This window comes from Capra hircus, chromosome 4 (genome assembly GCF_001704415.2).
Source record: "Capra hircus breed San Clemente chromosome 4, ASM170441v1, whole genome shotgun sequence".
Taxonomy (NCBI): Eukaryota; Metazoa; Chordata; class Mammalia; order Artiodactyla; family Bovidae; genus Capra; species Capra hircus.
In genome coordinates, this window is record NC_030811.1 from 100,568,562 (window position 1) to 100,589,094 (window position 20,533).

Sequence of the window (20,533 nt, forward strand, 5' to 3'; positions counted from 1 at the left end):
TGGACCTAACATTCCAGGTTTGTATGCAGTATTGTTCCTTACAGCATTGGCTTCCAGATTTAGATTCACTACCAGACACATCCACAACTGAGCATCTTTTGCACTTGGGCTCAGCCTCTTCATTTTTTCCAGAGCTATTTCCCTGCTCTTCCCCAGTAGCATATTGGACACCACTTGACCTGGGAGGCTCCATATTCTGACATCATATCTTTTTATCTTTTCATACTGTTCATGGGTTTTTTGAGGCAAGAATACTGGAGCAGTTTGCCATTCCCTTCTCTAGTAGACCACGGTTTGTCAACTAGGCTGACTTAGTGCTTACTCCTAGCTATCAAACCAAACACTAGGAGTGGTGGTATATGGCATCTCTTAACAGGGAGAGGTGGGCTGCCTCTCAGCGCTTTAAGAGGAGTCTGGGGAACCAGACATGGGGGCATTGACTCATATATCAGGTTCCAGGTTTTTCCAACCAGATCCTAATGTTAGATTAACACATGGGTCTCAGTTGACCATTCAGTTATCTTTGAAGCTGTCAGCTCTTAATGATTAAGTTTTCAGTTTGATCTTCAGCTTTGTTTCCACTCTGCCACTGTAGGAGATAAAGAGTCTCTTTCTCAGGGCTCCTGGCTTTCATATTTAGTTTTCAATTGTTTGTTAAAGTGCAGTACATTTTCATTATCCACCTGTAGGCCACCAGCATGCTAGTGATAACTAATCAATTCTGTTGCCTCTGTATACATTATTCTTATGTACTTTTGAACATCTGAATCATTGCATTGGCCTGAGTGTTGTGTATGGAAGCATTCTCCCAAGTTAGGTGAGGTGAAGTCGCTCAGTCGTGTCCGACTCTTTGCGACCCCGTGGACTGTAACCTACTAGACTTCTCCGTCCGTGGGATTCTCTAGGCACGAATACTGGAGTGGATTGCCATTTCCTTCTCCAGGGGATCTTCCCGACCCAGGGATCGAACCCAGGTCTCCCGCATTGGAGGCAGACGCTTTAACCTCTGAGCCATCAGGGAAGCCCTCTCCCAAGTTAACCCCTGGTGAAATGTTTTAATGATTGGGGTACTAAGTTGTATTAGGACTATTGATGCCTCACATACTACCCAGTTTAGGGTCCTTATTGTAAGGTTTACAGTGAGTGATCCATTCTCCAAACCTGGAAGGATCTGAACCAAAATACTGTACATTTTTACCTGATACTCAAAACAAGGAGCCTGAAATATCATAGCAGATCTTTATTGTTTCCAGAGTTCGTTTTGAGTAAAATGGAGAAATTCTGATGTTTATTTTCTTTGTGTAAAACTGTTTAAAATTTAGAATCTCCTCTCCTTTCAGCATATATACTGACAAGCCAGCAAACTAATCAACTAACCAACCAACCAACAGACAAAGTAGTTATAAAGAAAAAGGAATTAGAAAGAAAATAGATGGTGAAGGAAAATAGATGATTAATATTAGAGACAGAATTGGGGAAGTAAAATTCATTGTTACTTATTGCAAAGATAAAAAGTGAAATATTTCATTTTTTAATAGCTTGGTGGGTGTGGCAAGAAGGCGGAAATAGAAAGAAGCCCAAAATTATTTTTTTCTACCCCAAATGTTAGTCAAGTATGACACCTAGAGGCCACACAAACAGAATTCTTTTGGGTAACTTTTTTTTATAAGGCAAGATGTGTTTATGTAGAGAATTTCTTTAAAGTTATTTCAAAATGGATATTCTTAGATAGTTTGCCTTGTAGTCCTGAATAACAGGTATATTCCTTCATTTACTCATTATTTTTCTTCATAAAAACTCATGATATTAAAAGTTATTTCCCTTTCTGTCAAGTAAATGAATTTTTGATTGATTTTAAGTGCTGATCCTAATCACTGAAAGTCATTGTCTGTATGTCTTTTGGGTCATCAAGTATGGCTATATACTTATTTATGTTCTACTGAAAGAGAAAACACATGTATACATCTGTACACACCCACCCTCCTGGAATTTGGAAATAAGAGCAAAAATAATAAAGACAGATACAAGAGTAACACATGAGAAGTGATAGGGTCAGAACTGTCTTCTTTCTAAAAACTAAAAACACCATAAATTCTTTGCATATTTTCATCCATAGCTTTGAATACTTTTATTGCCTGGCTCATTAATACTTGAATAGTTCTTCGTGAAAAATGAGGAGTGATTGACTTCAAGGCAGGCTGTGCAGATGGTCAGTTTGATCTGCATCTTTGAGACTTCTCATGACTAAATTTTGACATCATGTCATTAAAACATTTGTGTGTTATTTATGTCATTTGCTAGAAAACAAAGATTCCCATGTCTTGCTATCTCTTGCTGTTTATCAGTTTTATTGATAGGATTTATCTAACTGGATACTAGAGCTTTCACAAAGGAACATGTATCTGAATATATATATCCTTTATCTGTCCTCAGAGACCCATACATTTTTGTCTTCAAGTGCAATAATGACATTGTTATAGAACACATATGTGACAGTGGTGGAGACAAATGTTTCTACGACTTAGTTTCTGTAACCTTGTCCAGAGGTATCTATTACTAATTGTGCATGTGCATGTATCTGAAGTAATTTTTTAAAACCCTTTAAAATTAAAAAAAAAACTTAATTGAAATATAGTTGATTTACAAACATTTCTGGTGTCCAGAAAAGTGATTCAGTCATACACATACATATATATCTATTCTTTTTCAAATTCTTTTCCGGTATAGGTTATTACATAATAGTGAATATAGTCCCCTGTGCTATACAACTGGCCCTTGTTATTTATCTATTTTATGGATAGTAGGGCTTCCCTGCTGGCTCGGACGGTAAAGAATACGCCTGTGATGTGGGAGACTTGGGTTCAATCCCTGGATTGGAAAGATCCCCTGGATCAGGGCATGGCAACCATTCCAGTATTCTTGTCTGGAGACTCCCCATCGGCAGAGGAGCTTGGCAGGTTATAGTCCATAGGGTCATAAAGATTCAGACACGACTGAGCAACTAAGTACAGTGTATATCTGTTAATCCCAAATTCCTAATTTATCCCCCCTTTCCTCTTTGATAACCATAAGTTTGTTTTCTATCTATGATTCTATTTCTGTTTTGTAAATAACTTCATTTGTGTAATTTCTGTGGATTCCACATATAAATGGTATCATGTGATGCTTGTCTTTGTCTGACTTACTTAATATGATAATCTCTAGGTCCATCCATGTTGCTGTAAATGGTATTATTTCATTCATTTTTATGGCTGAATAATATTATTTGAAGTAATCTTTAAGCTTTGTGTAAATGGAAATTAAAAGAAGGAAACCAATTGTTGGCTGGTTTCAAACATTACAGCAGAATATGAGCTCTAGTCATGTATTTTAAGTGGCAGCAAATTTGGAATTGGCACCAATCCCTTGTTCTTCTGTATAATGCTTGAAATTGTAGCCATGATGTTTTAACTCTCGACCAGTTGAGGAATTATTATACAACTATGGATAAATATAAAAACCCTTAAATTTTCTTTTGACATTAAGCTATTAAGTATAGCATCTGATGGCTTTTCAAAGGGTTAGGTCATTAGCCTGTACATCAAATTGTCCTAGCTTGAATCCTTAGATTCTCTGTCTTCTGTTATTTAATGACTTTCTACTTGGTGGATTGGTTTGGGAATTCCCAAGATTGCTTAGAATGGGCTGATTAACTGAGTACTTTGTTTTAAAGGCTGTTTGTGCCAGAAGTAAAGGATTTTAGGGTTTATCACCCCAACATCTGAGAAATGAAAACAGGATAGGAAAACACTGCCTTTGTAGAATGGTATTAGAGGGTGTTCTCTAAGAAGACAGACCCAAGGAAGCTATAGCAAATCCTATTCTCTTCTTTGGTCTAACTGTTGAAACAAGTGCTCTTCCAGGCAGCCACACACAAGTTGGAATCAGGCTTTTTAGAATCCTTTATCAATCTCTAATCTCTTGATGGTTGCCTACTATTTTTCACCAGTGAAGAAATAGTAATCCACACTAGCTTATCTCTCCTAATCACAGACTCACAGAGCGAAGGCTCTCTGAGCTTTTAATTCCCTCTTAGAGGCCTAACAGAGTGGAAAGTAAACAAAGACCAAATTTGCAACCTTCAACATTGCTAATTTCCTCTGATGTCAGAATGCTTAAATAGGCAGGACCTAGAAATTATTTGATCAAACCTGCTTTTAATCTAATGCATGCAGCAGGGCTGTGTCTGGAATGATCTGCAAAACGACAGGCGTCCCAAGAGAGCTTTATGGAAGGTTTCCTCTTTCAGGAACAGTAGCTTCCTCATTTTAAACTCTGCTTGGCTATGCTGATGGAGTAAATTCATGAAGAGTAGTTTTCCTGCTCTTTAGATTTTGTTTTATTTGGCCAAATATTGCTGACTGGATGTTAATAGTTTTCTTTGGCTTTCTTTTTAGCCTGGTTTTTAATTGGCTAAATGCCTTGATATTATTTTAGCTTTACTAGGAAATGAATTAGTAGAGGTTATTATTGTGGAGAAGAGAGAAAGGGCAAAGCATTATCAGACTTCACACACATTTCTTTATTACTACTGGTTTAAGAAAGAGAAAACAAAGAACAAAAGGTCCAAACCCATTAAATTATATAAAGACACTTTTCCTACAGTGTTATGAGAAATCAGTGTCAAATATTTTTAAGCAAAGAATTTACTAATTTGGAGATACACAAATAAGGAAAACTCAATTTGTCCTTTAATTTTACTCAGAACTGTGTGAATCCTTAAAAGTAACATAATTTTGACAGAGAATAAAGGGATAGCACTTTTATATTTATTGTTATATAAATATATACTATTTTATAAAATATAATTTTATATGTGAAATATAATTTTACAATTAGTTTTTGTAAAATGTTATCCATATAATTAGGTATCACTGTGGATACTTATTAAAACTAATTCAGTTTTAAAGGCTGTTAGAAGACAATGTACTTTGATTTCTAACAGATCAGTACTGCTCATATTTTTACTGAGGATAGAATTAAGTTAAAAAAGAAAGATTTTTAAAAGTTTAAGGGCCTTTCAACAGCAAGTAAATATTTCTGCTTTTTTTCTATGTTTTTCACTTCTGATGATAAATACTGCTCCCCACATAAAGTAATTCAGAGGCACTGATGCTTTGTGTAAATAAATATATAATAAGAACATGCCACTGGATCTAGCATTTGACTCCTTGGGTGACGATGAATTTCAATGCCTGTTATTTGTCATGCCGAAGCCTGTCGGGTGATGATTCTTTTTATTGGTGTATCCCTCCAAACATATTTCATCACGCCATGTGCACTGGAGTTCCTTGGGTGTGTTGGATCCGGGTGTCCCCTCTCCGGCGCACTCGCCTCCTTTCTCGCCCTGGCGCTCTAGCCGCCCCCTGCCTCCTGCGCCCCCGGTGCCGGGTCGGCTCACGCCCCCTCCTCTCTCTCCAGCTGGCTGAGGCGGGGGCGCGCTGCCTCCCGGACTGCAGGACCTGCTCAGTCAGCTGGGGCCCCCTGCGGACGGCTGCCTCCCTCGCCGCCGGGACCTGCCACTCTGCGCGCAATGGCAGCGGCAGCAGCATCCCCGCCAGCGGCGGCGGCGGCGGCAGCCACGGCCACCGCAGACGCTATTGTTCCCCGGTGTTAAACGCGCTTTCCCTCCTCTTCATCTGACACGAAAACGAACAATAGCGGGAAAGAGCTTTGCGTTGTGTACTTGGGAAGACATTCCGAGGGCGAAGGAAAATTCCCTGCCCGCCGCGTCCCCTTCAGGGAGCTGGACCCTGGAGCGGCTGCGGGCGGCATGGGGCTGCCAGCGGGGCGCTCGGCGTCCCGGAGCCGGGGCACTGCGGGCCGGCGCCCGGCCGTCCTGCCGCTCCTGCTGCTGCTGCTGTGCCCGGGCGCCTACGGGGCTGCGGCGCCTGGCGAGGCGGAGGCACCCATCCTCTATCTGTGGAAGACTGGTAAGTGGAAGGGAGTCCCCCAGTGCTTCCCATCTTCACATCTGGGTCCACATCACGAAACTGCTGGGCTTCAGGAGGGACCCCTGTGCTTCTTGATGACCTGGGTGTGCTGGGATCCTAAGGTAAAAAGTATGATTCCTAGGAGGCAAATTAGGTCGTGTCCGAGGCTGTTAGGAAAGGAGAACCTAATAACTAAAAGGCATCAGTGAGTCACTGGAATGATATTTCCCTCACAGCTTCATAGTTAATGAGGGCAACCAACGCTGCACTTTCATAATTAAGTGCATTATTTTTAACCTCTGTGTTCTCATTCTTTTCGGACTTTCTTAAATATATTTCTGGCAAAGAGCAAGCAAACATTTAGCCCCGGTTTTTATTCTGTGTTAAGGCGAACAGTTCACTCCATGCCATGATGTATACGGATACAGACTTAAATTTGTTAAGTGTAGCTTATGTGGGACACGTGGAAACAAGCCAAGTGAGGGCATGTCTAACAGTTAAAGGCAAATGGGGCGCCAATGAGCTGGCTGAGACCTTGTAAAGCTCAATTCTTAATGAGTGAATTGCGGGGTTCTTAAAGTGTGTTATTGTTAGGATGTTTAGGTTTAAACTTTTCCTGTCCTGAAAAAAATTTTTTGCTTTGTTTTCAACCAGCCAACAAAAGCAAGCAGCTAATTGCCCCTTGGAATCTCCCAGCAAAGTGCTGACTAGAGGTCCTGGTGGGGCAGTGACAGGCAGGAAAACAATACCAAATGAGGAATTACCACTCCTCTCCTGGGGCTCCTCTCTCCTCTAAAGGACGCTGAGAATTCTTCAGCTGACCTGAAACTTCTTGTTTATAGGAAGAAAGTGGGAAGCATTATGCTTAGTGCTTCTGGCTAGGGATGAATTAAGAGTTTCTTGGCAGTGCCTAAACATTAAGAGAAGGATGCACTAGATATGAGGAGGGAAGGTATATTATTGGTCATGGGATCACAAATGAGTTGCGGAGAGTGTCTCTGACCTGACTTCAGCTGTTTTTAGAGCTCTAAGGCAGAGACAAATTAGTCTGTGCTACAATAACATTGATATCCTGATTTTTTATTAAAAAATTGTTGCATCTGTGTAGCAACTTAGTGAAGAGATTGAATAGAAACTTATCTGAAGCCAAAGTACATAATTTGCCTCAGAATGTTGCATGAAATAACACACATGTACACATGTTTGTTTAGAAAAGCCTTTTGGATATTAGTGTGAGTCATTCTTGTTACCACTTGAAGTTTAAAGATCAACAGATTAGTTGATAAAGATGAAATCAAATTAATTTTTTTCCATTTAAAGAGTTGAAGATCTCTGATTTAGCTAAAGCCAGGGTTCAAATTTATACTTTTAAAGTGCCAAGAGCCGAGCAGTAATTCAGATCAAAGATGAGTCTAAGAAGCATTCACTGTACAGAATCTGAGGTGCCAATATGTGTCAATATCAATGTCATGATGGAAATATAAGCCAATAAACTAGTGGAAAGCTCAGAAGAGCAAGGATATGGAGACCTTGATTCCAGTGTCTGTTCCAGCTCTTGCTCCCTTCAGGAACGTTGGAATGTCACTTAACTTTTGATCTCCAGCTTACCCATCTGCCTGTAAATATGACCTTCTCCTGACTATTCCTCGTATTATGAAGATGAAATGAGTGAGTGATGAGAATGTGATCTTTAAACTTTAGAGTTATATGCATGGGAAAATATAAGCTAGTATAATGAGGATAATGTAATCTCTTTTATGGTGAGCCTTGGTTTGGTGAAAAAAAAATGGTGAATTAAATAGGAGAGCAAGATAAGAACCTTTTAATTTTTTTTCTGGAGGGAAAGTAGACTTTACTATATCTGTGAAGGAACTGAGAGTAGTTATCAGAGGAAATAGGGAATATTTAAAGAAGAGGGATACACTGTAAATGAAAATATAGAGATGATAGAATCATAATTGTTCTTCATTTGATGGCAGTAAGGAGACAGGCAGGGATTTGGGAGAGAAAATGAGGTGAGATAGTCTTAAGATTCTGGTGGGATAAGCTTGATCTTGATAGAACAGATTGTTTAGAATCACATTATTGGTGAGATCATTGAATTAAAGTGATTTAGTGAAAAGTACACTGGATGAAGAGGTGAGAGAGGAACTCAACACTGTGTTTGTCACTATCAAGTTTTAGAATGTTGGCAAGGTCATTCAATGACTTTGGTTCTTGGTTTCCTATTTTGTGATATTTACTGATTAGGAAAGATGATACTGAAAGGCTTTTTCAACCCTAAAGTATGTGCACATGCTGCTGCTGCTGCAGCTGCCAAGTCGCTTCAGTCGTGTCCGACTCTGTGCAACCTCAGAGACAGCAGCCATACATACACCATAAACACAGCTATATGCATATATATACACATATATTAATGAATCTATACATATAGGGTATATATATACATAATGTGTAAGGTTTAGGATACATAGTATATATATATAAAGTTTTATCTATAAGGCATTTTTAATTAATTTTTTAAAGTCAGTTCACAACAAAGAGTGGTTGAGGACTCACTGTGTGACTTACATGAAGTCATTATGGTGGAAGATTAAGATCCTGTTTTCCCTGCCCTCAACAAAGTCCAGTTGAATAATATGCAACAGCTGCAACAGGGCATACCATACTCATGAACGGAACACTATGAGAGCAAAGAAGTTGTGCAGCTGATAGAAGGAAACAACAAAAATATAAGGCATGAGATACAATATTCATAGGTCTTAAAAGTATTGGAGCTCAAGTCTGGAATATTTGGTGGGAATGAATGGATTTAGTGCTAATGAGAAGAGTTGGGCCAGATTGTAACAAAACTTTCAACCTATGATAAAGACGTTAGAATCTAACCTATAAGCTGGTGGAATCCATTATAACTTAGAGCAGAGTAGCTGTTCCCGGTAAATTTTAAGTTCTTGCCTCATGGCCACAGAATTTAATGAGATACAGTTGATAGGTAAGAAGTGGATTTGTTTAGAGAAAAACACGCTCCACAGACCAGAGTGTGGGCCATCTCAGAAGGCAAGAGGCCCTAAAACATGACTTGGTTAGTTTTTATGGACTGTGCAATTTTATAGGCTAATGGGTGGGAGGGGGTTTCCCTGGTGACTTCAGCAATAAAGAATCATCCTGCCAGTACAGGAGACTCTGGTTTAGCGCCTGGGTTGGGAATATCCTCTGGAAAAGGAAATGGCAACCCACTCCAGTATTCTTGCCTGGGAAATCCCATGGATACAGGATGCCTGGTGGGCTATTGTCTATGGGGTCGAAAAAAAGGAGGACATGACTTAACTACAACAACATCAATGAGAGAGAAACTGTTGAAAGAGCCTGACAAAGTGTGGTCAGAACAGGTCCAAAGAAAATGCCAGTAGGTGCTAAATGAAGAAGATATCTTCGGAAGGGGATGGGGGCACAAAGTATAAGACATTTCTGAGAGTCTGAAAAGGGATTATGAAATATTTCAGAAAAGATTAGTGGAAGGAGGAACTAATAAGATAATTCTTTTGGGAAAATACATTTTAAGTAGAATAGTGGAGATAGAATCTTGGTTGAATAATAAACCAGATAGTGGGAAAGTTATATTGATACAGTGAGTAACCAACTGGTATTTAAGTCTCTCTACAACGTTGTTGCTTTTCAACAGAGAAAAAACCCGAAATATAAGATATTAAATTATAAAAGTAAATGTTTCAACAGTTTTATGTACAGTTAAAAGGTAACTTTTAATACTTGAAAAACATATTTCATACATGCAGAGTTAGAGAACTTACATTATTCAGTTGAGCTCAGTTCAGTCACTCAGTTGTGTCTGACAATTTGCGACCCCATGAATCACAGCACACCAGGCCTCCCTGTCCATCACCAACTCCTGGAGTTCATTCAGACTCACGTTCATCGAGTCAGTGATGCCATCCAGCCATCTCATCCTCTGTCGTCCCCTTCACCTCCTGCCCCCAATCCCTCCCAGCATCAGAGTCTTTTCCAATGAATCAACTCTTCGCATGAGGTGGCCAAAGTATTGGAGTTTCAGCTTTAGCATCATTCCTTCCAAAGAAATCCCAGGGCTGATCTCCTTCAGAATGGACTGGTTGGATCTCCTTGCAGTCCAAGGGACTCTCAAGAGTCTTCTCCAACACCACAGTTCAAAAGCATCAGTTCTTCGGTGCTCAGCCTTCTTCACAGTCCATCTCTCACATCCATACACGACCACAGGAAAAACCATAGCTTTGACTAGCCGGACCTTAGTCGGCAAAGTAATGTCTCTGCTTTTGAATATGCTATCTAGGTTGGTCATAAATTTTCTTCCAAGGAGTAAGCATCTTGGAAGGTGAATAATTTACTGTTATTTATAAGTGTTAGACAGTTTTTCTTTTTAATATTCTTGAGTATGGAATTGTTTCAGTAATAATTATGGCTAATTATATTTACCTAGCAATTCCAAATGAAATGCATTAAACAAAGTATGATTGACTTAACATGAGTCAGACAAAAAATGGTAAATACATCCAACTTTAATCAATTCAGGCTGCAGATATATATTTTCAAAAAAGTTTTAATGAAATAATTGAATTTATTTTTTATTTTTTTTCTTTTTGAAATATATATTTATTTTTTTAATTTTTTTATTTTTTTAATTTTAAAACCTTTAATTCTTACATGCATTCCCAAACATGAACCCCCCTCCCACCTCCCTCCCCATAACATCTCTCTGGGTCATCCCCATGCAGTAAAATCCAAGAAATAGATACACACTTCAGTTCAGCTGTTCAGTCATGTCTGACTCTTTGTGACCCCATGGACTGCAGCATGCCAGGCTTCCCTGTCCGTTACCAACTCCCAGAGATTATTCAAACTCATTTCCATTGAGTCAGTGATGCCACCCAGACATCTCATCCTCTGTCGTCTGCTGCCTTCAATCTTTCCCAGCATCAGGGTCTTTTACAGTGAGTCACTTCTTTGCATCAGGTGGCCAAAGTATTGCAGCTTCAGCTACACCCTAGCTACCCAGCTTCAGATACACACTAGCCATTTTTCAGAATCAGGTGATGAAGATGTATATATAACTAGTTCTGAGTTTTTCTTCAAGGAAATTCTCACATTAAGCACTTTTGACCTGGGTTCATCCAATGCAAGACAGTGCTATTAATGACTCACTATGTGCTTTATACAGTTAATTGCACATAAAAAAACTGTTTCATCAGTTTAAAATAAAAAAAAGGTATTATCTTTTTTTCTTTCTGTGCTAATGTAAAATATTCTGCAATGTATATGAAAAAATAGGCATCTTAGTCTTAGAAAGAAAGAAAGAGAAGTTGCTCAGTCACGTCCAACTCTTTGCGACCCCATGAACTGTAGCCCACCAGGCTCCTCCATGCATGGAATTTTCTAGGCAAGAGTACTGGAGTGGGTTGCCATTTCCTTCTCCAGGGGATCTTCCCAACCCAGGGGATCGAACCTGGGTCTCCTGCATTATGGGCAGACGCTTTACTGTCTGAGCCACCAGGGAATAACATAGGCGAGAGGAATGTTATTCCAGGTAGTGGGAACATAACGTTGATATTATCTTTAAAAAAAAAGTTTTGCGTTTCAGTTGTGATTATAATTTGTCTTAATTTGGAATGTGACACAGTTTGCTTATTAAATGAAGAATAGAGAAGGAGCAGAGGGAGGGATGGACACAGTGTCCAGGGATGGACAGGATGGACAGATGATCAACACCAATTAATTTGGAATAATATAGATCAACACGTTTTTTTCATGGTACCTATGGAATTATTTCATCACCCTGAATATTTTTTTTCATCCCCAGTATGAATAAACACCTTGTATTCTGTAGGAGTTTTCTGAGGATTAAGTATAATAACAAATGTATATACTTGTAGAATACTTCATACATATTGAGACTTCAATAAATGTTAAGGTATATTATTGCTATTGTTCTATTATAAAATAGAATGGTTACTTAATTTTATGACCTGTAGTAAGTCTAATAAAGTGCCATAGCTTTCTGTAAAGGATCTGTTTTTTGTAAATGCACTAGAAATTGCACATTGATACAATTATAGTGCTAGATATTCCAGCAAATTATAAGAGAAGCATCATTGTGGAATGGAAAGATCATGGATTTTGAAATCCAACAAATCATTTTAAATCTTGCCTCTTCCTTCTTGTTGAAATTACTTAAACCCTGACTTTTTTTCTTACCTTGGACTGGTGACAGAGGTTCTGAAATTAGAGGGCATTTGTAGAGTTTTAAAAGGTAGTAACTAGTGTTTAGCACAGTACCTAAAATATAGTGACTATACTTAAAAAAAGGTTAGTTCTTTTCCCATTCTTTACCTTTTTCTCTCCTAAAAATGTCATAACTTGAAGGAGTATTACTGATCCAACACATTCATCCATTTTCTCCAACTAAGAAACACCAGGACAAACAAACCAAATCTAGAAAGAAATGTTTTATTGTAGACTTGTCTTTTTTTGTTGTTATTTAATTACTTTGGCTTTTACATGTAGACAGCGTGGACCAAAGACCATCAAAATATTCTGAGCTGCAAATTCAGGGTGAATTATATAAATATAATTTCTATACTTTATTTTGTATAGTGTCTTAAGATTTCTACAGAATCTGAACTTTCACATTCTTGCAGTTATCATTGTCACCAGTGCTTTCCAAATTATTCACAGTAGAATTGCTTGTGGTTTATGATTTGTTTAACATCCTAGGTGATTATTTAAATAAAAAAAAATCTACAGTTTGTGTCCTATTTTCCTGCTCGTCTTTCTCAGCATACATAGCACAGTTAGTGTTCCAATTTTATTACGAGCTTATTGATTATCTGGTCCAAAAATCATATGCTCAGGATGTGTGAAGGTTTAATAGCTCAATGGACTGTGGTAACACTGATCACTCCTAAAAACACATACTAGTAAAGTAATGCTCAAAATTCTCCAAGCCAGGATTCAGCAATACGTGAACCGTGAACTTCCTGATGTTCAAGCTGGTTTTAGAAAAGGCAGAGGAACCAGAGATTAAACTGCTAATATCTTCTGGATCATCGAAAAAGCAAGAGAGTTCCAGAAAAACATCTATTTCTGCTTTATCGACTATGACAAAGCCTTTGACTGTGTGGATCACAATAAACTGTGGAAAATTCTTAAAGAGATGGGAATACCAGACCACCTAACCTGCCTCTTGAGAAATCTGTATGCAGGTCAGGAAGCAACAGTTAGAACTGGAAATGGAACAACAGACTGGTTTCAAATAGGAAAAGTAGTACATCAAGGCTGTATATTGTCACCCTGCTTATTTATCTTATATGCAGAGTATATTATGAGAAACGCTGGACTGGAAGAAACACAAGCTGGAATCAAGATCGGAGAAATATCAATCACCTCAGATATGCAGATGACACCACCCTTATGGCAGAAAGTGAAGAGGAACCAAAAAGCCTCTTGGTGAAAGTAAAAGAGGAGAATGAAACAGTTGGCTTGAAGCTCAACATTCAGAAAGCTAAGATCATGGCATCCGGTCCCATCACTCCATGGGAAATAGGTGGAGAAACAGTGGAAACAGTGTCAGACTTTATTTTTTGGGGCTCCAAAATCACTGCAGATGGTGATTGCAGCCATGAAATTAAAAGACGCTTACTCCTTGGAAGAAAAATTATGACCAACCTAGATAGCATATTCAAAAGCAGAGACATTACTTGGCCAACTAAGGTCCATCTAGTCAAGGCTATGGTTTTTCCAGTAGTCATGTATGGATGTGAGAGTTGGACTGTGAAGAAGGCTGAGCGCCAAAGAATTGATACTTTTGAACTGTGGTGTTGGAGAAGACTCTTGAGAGTCCCTTGGACTGCAGTGAGATCCAACCAGTCCATTCTGAAGGAGATCAGCCCTGGGATTTCTTTGGAAGGAATGATGCTAAAGCTGAAACTCCAGTACTTTGGCCACCTCATGCGAAGAGTTGATTCATTGGAAAAGACTCTGATGCTGGGAGGGATTGGGGGCAGGAGGAGAAGGGGACAACGGAGGATGAGATGGCTGGATGGCATCACTGACTTGATGGACACAAGTCTGAGTGAACTCCGGGAGATGGTGATGAACAGGGAGGCCTGGCGTGCTGCGATTCATGGGGTCGCAAGGAGTCGTACAGGACTGAGCGACTGAACTGAACTGAACCCTGGAGAAGGAAATGGGAACCTACTCCACTATTCTTGCCTGGATAATCCCATGAACTAGAGGAGCCTGGAGGGCTACACTCCATAGGGTCACAAAGAATTGGACACAAATGAGCGACTGAACATGCATCTGGTTTGCAAAATAATAAAAGACCCAGTGCGAACTGAGGTTAAGAGTTCTGTGGAGCAGCACATACTGAGGTCTTTTTCTGCTTTTTGTTGTTATATAAGAAAAGGTGGGAAGAGACGGATAGGGTGAGGTGCTGGTGTTCTGATTAGGTTATTGGGGAAGTGTGATATGCTTTGAATCCTTTTAGGAGGAAATGAAGCCTCTCAATCTCTGATTTAAGTTTGAATGAGGACACTGGACAGTGGGTCCTTCTGGAATGGGAGAGTGGAAGCCTTCAGGCTTCCTAATATAAAGGCACATTAGCGAGTTCTTTAATAACAGAAGCGCTGGGGAAGTGGCATCCAGGAAAATACATCTTTCCTATCACAAGCGTATCATGGGGTGTGAGTTAGAGGTGCCAGTGAGTCATAACGTAGGGATTTTTTTCTACTTTTCTTCATTGGAACTTTACACTTGACACTTTAGAATGAATTAAAATGATGAAAAATAAAGGAATTTGCATTTAATCCCCAAATACCTAAGCAATAAGAAAAGTACTTTATTTAAAGGAAGAGATATTCCCTGGTAGCTCAGCTGGTAAAGAATCCACCTGCAATGCAGGAGACCCCAGTTCGATTCCTGGGTCAGGAAGATCCCCTGAAGAAGGGATATTCTTGGCCTTCTCTGGTGGCACAGACAATAAAGAATACGCCTGCAATGCAGGAGATTCGGATTCTGTCCCTGGGTTGAGAAGATCCCCTGAAAAAGGGAACAGCTACCTATTCCAGTCTTCTTGCCTGGAGAATTCCATGGACAGAGGAGCCTGGCAGGCTACAGTCCATGGAGTCGCAAAGAGTTGGATATGACCAAGCCACTTTCACTTCCCTTTGCTTATAACAATTAAAAATAACTCAGTAAGGAGAGCGGAGAAAACATGAATACTTAAAACAGTGATACCAAAAGTAATGTCTGTTGCTTCTGATATGTCCTTGCACCTAACCAAATGGATGTCTTCTCATCTTCTAGAAGAACTGTTGAGCTAATTGGTATTTTGCATAATTTAACGTGTGAAATCATCATCTTTGGGAAATCATTTTTATTGGCTCTATATTATTGAATCAGCTGTACTATGAGAAAAGAAATAAGGGCAGATGGAGAAAATCATAAATGAAAACAATATAAAGATAACCATTTTCAAATGGCACATATAATCGAGTAGTGTTCAGATGGGCTCTTGTTCCAGGAGCCATCAGAGAGAGAGATGGTTCACATAGCAGGTGTGACATCCATTAATTCAGGAGAAGCTATGAATGACTGCTAAAACTTGGAAAGAAAATTAGATGCAAGCGAGGACAACAAAACAAGGAGAGAAAAAACAGGCAAATCATTTGCATTCTTTTAAAAGCTATTTTTAATAGGCTTTATTTTTGAGCAGTTGAGATTTATAAAAAATTAAGTGGAAGTTCAGAGTTCTCATATACCCGCCTCATCCTCTCTCCAATTCTCCCTATTACTAACATCTTACATTAGTGTGGTACATTTGTTACAATTGATAAGCCAATATTGATGCATTATTATTAATTAAAGTCCAGAGTTTGTATTATAGTTCATTTTATATGAGGATTCACTCTAATTTACTTTGGGTGATTTTAAACAAATACATAATGACATGTATTCTCTAAAGTAGGTATGGACTATTACAGTGTCATCCAAAGTAGTTTCACTGCCCTAAAATATCCTTTGTGCTTCACATGTTCATCTCTACATCTGTCCGTCTCTCCTCCCAAATTGCTGGTAACCAATGATCTTTTTGCTGTATCCATACATAGGCATTTTCAAGACTGTCATGCAGTTGGAAGCTTACAGTATGTGGCCCTTTCAGATTCTGTCTCACTCAATAATGTGATCTAAGTTCCTCCTTTCTTTTCATGGTTTGATAACTCATTTATTTTTTAAATTTGTATTTAATTGAATGATCATTGTTTTCTAATGTGGTGCTGGCTCCTGCCATACAACAGCGTGAATCATCCATAAGTATACATAGGTCCCCTCTCTCTTGAACCTCCCCCCACCAACCATCCCCACTTCTAGGTTGTCACCGAGCACCAGGTTGAGCTCCCTGTATTTTACAACAGTTTTCATTAGCAATCTATTTGACGTATGGGAATATACATGTTTCAATGCTATTCTCTCAATTCATCCCATCCTCTCCTTACCCCTTTGTGTCCCAAGTATGTTCTTTATGCCTGAATCTCTATTCCTGCCCTACAAATTCATTCATCAGTACCATTTTTCTAGATTCCATGTATATGTATTAATATACAATACTTTTTTCAATATTCCATTGTGTGGATATAGCACGGTTTATCCGTTTACCTATTGAATGACATCTTGATTGCTTCCAAGTTTTAGAAATTATGAATAAAGCTGCTTTATCCATCTATATCCATATGCAGATTTTGTGTGGACCTGATTTTTTAGCTCTTTTGGGTAAATACCAGGGAGTGTGATTGCTGGATCATATGTTAAGAGTATGTTTAGTTTTCTAAGGAACTGCCAAACTGTCTTCCAAATGGTATCATTTTGCATTCTTGCCAGCAGTGAATGAAAATCCCTCTTGCTCTGCATCCTAGCCCTGTTGTCAATGTTTTGAGTTTTAGCTATTTAAACAGGCATGCAGTTGTACCTTCTTGTTATTTAAATAGGCGTGCAGTTGTCTTTTCTTCTTATTTTCACTTGCCATTCCTTAATGAGAGATGTGATGTTGAGCATTATCTTTTCATCTTGTCATCCGCATGTCTTCTCTGGTAAGGGATCTGCAGTCTTTTCATCACATAAATGAAAATAGTACAAGTTGGTAGAACTCTTATTTAATGGAGTTCAAAGCCTCAATCCAGCCTGTGCTGCACGTACTCCATTCTTCTTGTTGCTCTGATGATGTGTCTCACAGGGAAACACAGTTGTTCATATAAACAGAAAACATATATAGGAATTAAATAAAGAATTAATGGAGATGTGTGTACACTTGGTCGAGTTCTGCCTTGAATGGGAAACTTTGGGAGAGAGGTTGACAGCGACGGACAATACCTTGAAAGAGAAGCAAATGGCCTGATATAGCAGCCTGCAAGCTTGTGAGATTTTTAAGTGTACTGTGAATGTCTTATATCTCTAGCTCACTCTGGTCTGGTTCATAAATTACATACATAGCTACCTATCCACTCGTTCTTGTGTGGAGGAAGCCAGGAGCTGGCAGAAAGTCGAGGTGTAATATCCTTCTGAACTTCTGGGGAACAGTGGAGGTCCACTGTCCTGAAGCCCTGGGGAAGCTGACCTGAAAACCAGGTTGTCAAGGTTGGTCTGCCAGTCAGATTACTCCCACAGACCTTCCCATGAGCACAAAGTGCTGAGCACCACCAGAATGGGGGTAGCAGGGTGATGACTCAGAAGTGGGTAGTTTGTGTGCACAAGGGTAGAAATATAGCCACCAAATTGCTCTGGTGAGACAGCCTGATAGAAAATTAGCTTTTCCAAACAAATGTATCAGGCACAGGTGTGGATTATGTAGTTGGAATGATTTAATCTATGGTATATGGCCAATGCGGGGCTATCTAATTGTGGCACAGCCTGGATAAGAAGTTACCCCTTAGATTATTACAGCAGTAGCAATAGCTGGTGACTGCAGCTGTGAAATTAAAAGACACTTACTCCTTGGAAGGAAAATTATGACCAACCTAGACAGCATATTAAAAAGCAGAGACATTACTTTGCCAGTAAAGGTCTGTCTCATCAAGGCTATGGTTTTTCCAGTAGTCATGTATGGTTGCAAGATTCAGACTATAAAGAAAGCTGAGTGTCAAAGAATTAATGCTTTTGAACTGTGGTGTTGGAGAATACTCTTGAGAGTTCCTTGGACGGCAAGGAGATCCAACCAGTCCATCCTGAAGGAGATCAGTCCTGGGTGTTCATCGGAAGGACTGATGCTAAAGCTGAAACTCCAATAGTCTGGCCATTTGATGCAAAGAGCTGACTCATTTGAAAAGACCCTGATTCTGGGAAAGATTGAAGCCAGGAGGAGAAGGGGATGACAAACGATGAGATGGTTGGATGGCATCACCGGCTCAATGGACATGAGTTTGAGTAAATTCTGGGAGTTGGTGATGGACAGGGAGGCTTGGCGTGCTGTGGTCCATGGGGTCATGAAGAGCTGGACACAACTGAGTGAACTGAACTGAGCCATAGCTGGGCATTCTGAGTATTGCAGATGGATAGGTTTGCAAGTATGTTCTATAGCATGCCTGCTAAAAAATGGCATCAGAGCACAAATGGTGCCTGTTTGGGTTCCACTATGTAAAAATTATTTTTAGTTTTCTCTACCAAAATCAAAGAGTGTGCCTATAAATGTCAAAGGGACCCTCTGTATTCAGTACTTCCCTTTGACAATGAACGAGAGTGGTTGCAGAGAATTGAACCTATATCTTTTTATTTTAATTGGTTCATTTTGTTTCTTTGTATTTATATATTTTTAATCGAGTTAGAGTTGATGTGCAATATTATGAAGTTCAGGGATACAGCATAGTGATTCACAATTTTAAAAATTATACTCCATTTATAGTTATGAAATATTGCTATATTCCATGTGCTGCACGATATGTCCTTGAAGCTTATTTATTTCATATATAGTAGTTTGTTACCTATCAATCCATTACTCCGATCTTGTTCTTCCCCACTTTGTCTCCCCACTGGTAATCACTAGTTTGTTCTCTATATTGGTGAGTTTAGTTTCTTTCTTTGGGTCATATTCACAAGCTTGTTTTATTTTTTAGGTTCCACATACAAGTGATATCATACAGTGTTTGTCTTTCTCTGACTTATTTCACCAAATATAATACTCTCCAAGTCCATCCATGTTGTTGTAAATGACCAGATTTCCTTCATTTTATAGCTGAGTAGTATTCCATTGTGTGTCTATATATATATATATTTCATCTCGAAATGAAATAAACACTGATTGCTCAGCAGTTAAATAAATATATGTGTGTGCGTTTGCATGTGTATGTAATACATAGAAGGAGATGTTCCTGAGGAGACTTTTGAGCTGGATAGACGTGAATCTTGACCTAATTTTGTTGTTTATTAAGAATGTGATCTCTGATCTCTCTGTCTCTTGTTCCTCAGACATACCATATGTATGAGGTTGGTATCTTCCCCTCCAGGTTATTTTAAGGGTAACTTGAGAGAAACCTGTAGTGCACTTAGGTGATGCCTGGCACACATCACTGCTCATACACGTTCTCTCTTACTTGGCATGATCCTGCTGTGAGCTATGAATGCCTCCTCTCTGGGACGGAGTTTGTTTCCTGGATCTCTCTGCATTCTTTCCTTCATTTTGATTCTTCTTTCTTCTTGCATCTGCCTTTCAAGATTCTCTGCAACCGATGTTGCTCCCCTTTCTCCCTGCTGTCAGAGCCACACACGTAGTTGCAAAAGCCTCTGTTTTGCTCTTTGCAGAGTTTTCAAAGTAGTTTTAAAACAGAGTCATTCTACCTTAGTGTTTTATTTTTACTGTGATGGTGCATATCTTTGCCATGCAAAGAGTGCTGGAGGTGTGACTCTTTAACTGGGGTGGTGTGTTCCAAAATTCCATTGTGTGAAAACACCTAAGAATATTCTTGGCAAGACTTTCCTGGTCTGTGATGCTGTGAGTGAAAGGGTGTAGGAAATGCACAGTCAATGCTGAGGCTTCCTTTCTCAAGGTTCTCTTTCCTCTCCTATAGTACGTTGTCTCTTTCGTTCCCTCCTTTTGTCCCTCCCTCTGTATGTAAATGGAAGTGTCGTGTATATGCTCTGTGTATCTTGTGTATATATAAATATCCTACTTACACACCTCAGTGTATGTGGTTCAAAATCTTCTTAAGGAAATTAAATGGTTTCTCAGTTTGGAGGAGAGATGGTTATTCTACAGTTTTATGCCAATTACAGCCTGTTTAGCTGTATATTCCCTAAATTTTTATAGCATTTATAAAATTATGATAGAATTACAATAAAAATTTAATGTACCATTACAAGCATACATATGCATGCACGCACATACCTAGATACATAAATGCATGCAACATAACATACACATCCTAATAGCACAATCATTTATGGTTAAATGCACAGAACTTCACCTGTTATCTGATATCACGGAAATTATTATACCTCCTCACATGTGTTTTATATCTAGTATTTAT

The 20,533-nt window shown here is 39.1% G+C and overlaps 1 protein-coding gene across 1 annotated transcript in view; it reads left to right on the top strand.

Moving 5' to 3' along the window:
* The window catches only part of THSD7A (thrombospondin type 1 domain containing 7A), a 481,774-nt gene continuing 466,937 nt past the window's right edge, over positions 5,697-20,533 (top strand). The window contains exon 1 of the mRNA XM_013963159.2: positions 5,697-5,972. Coding sequence (XP_013818613.2) covers positions 5,813-5,972 — 160 coding nt within the window. The 5' untranslated portion in view covers positions 5,697-5,812. The remainder of the gene's footprint in view (positions 5,973-20,533) is intronic.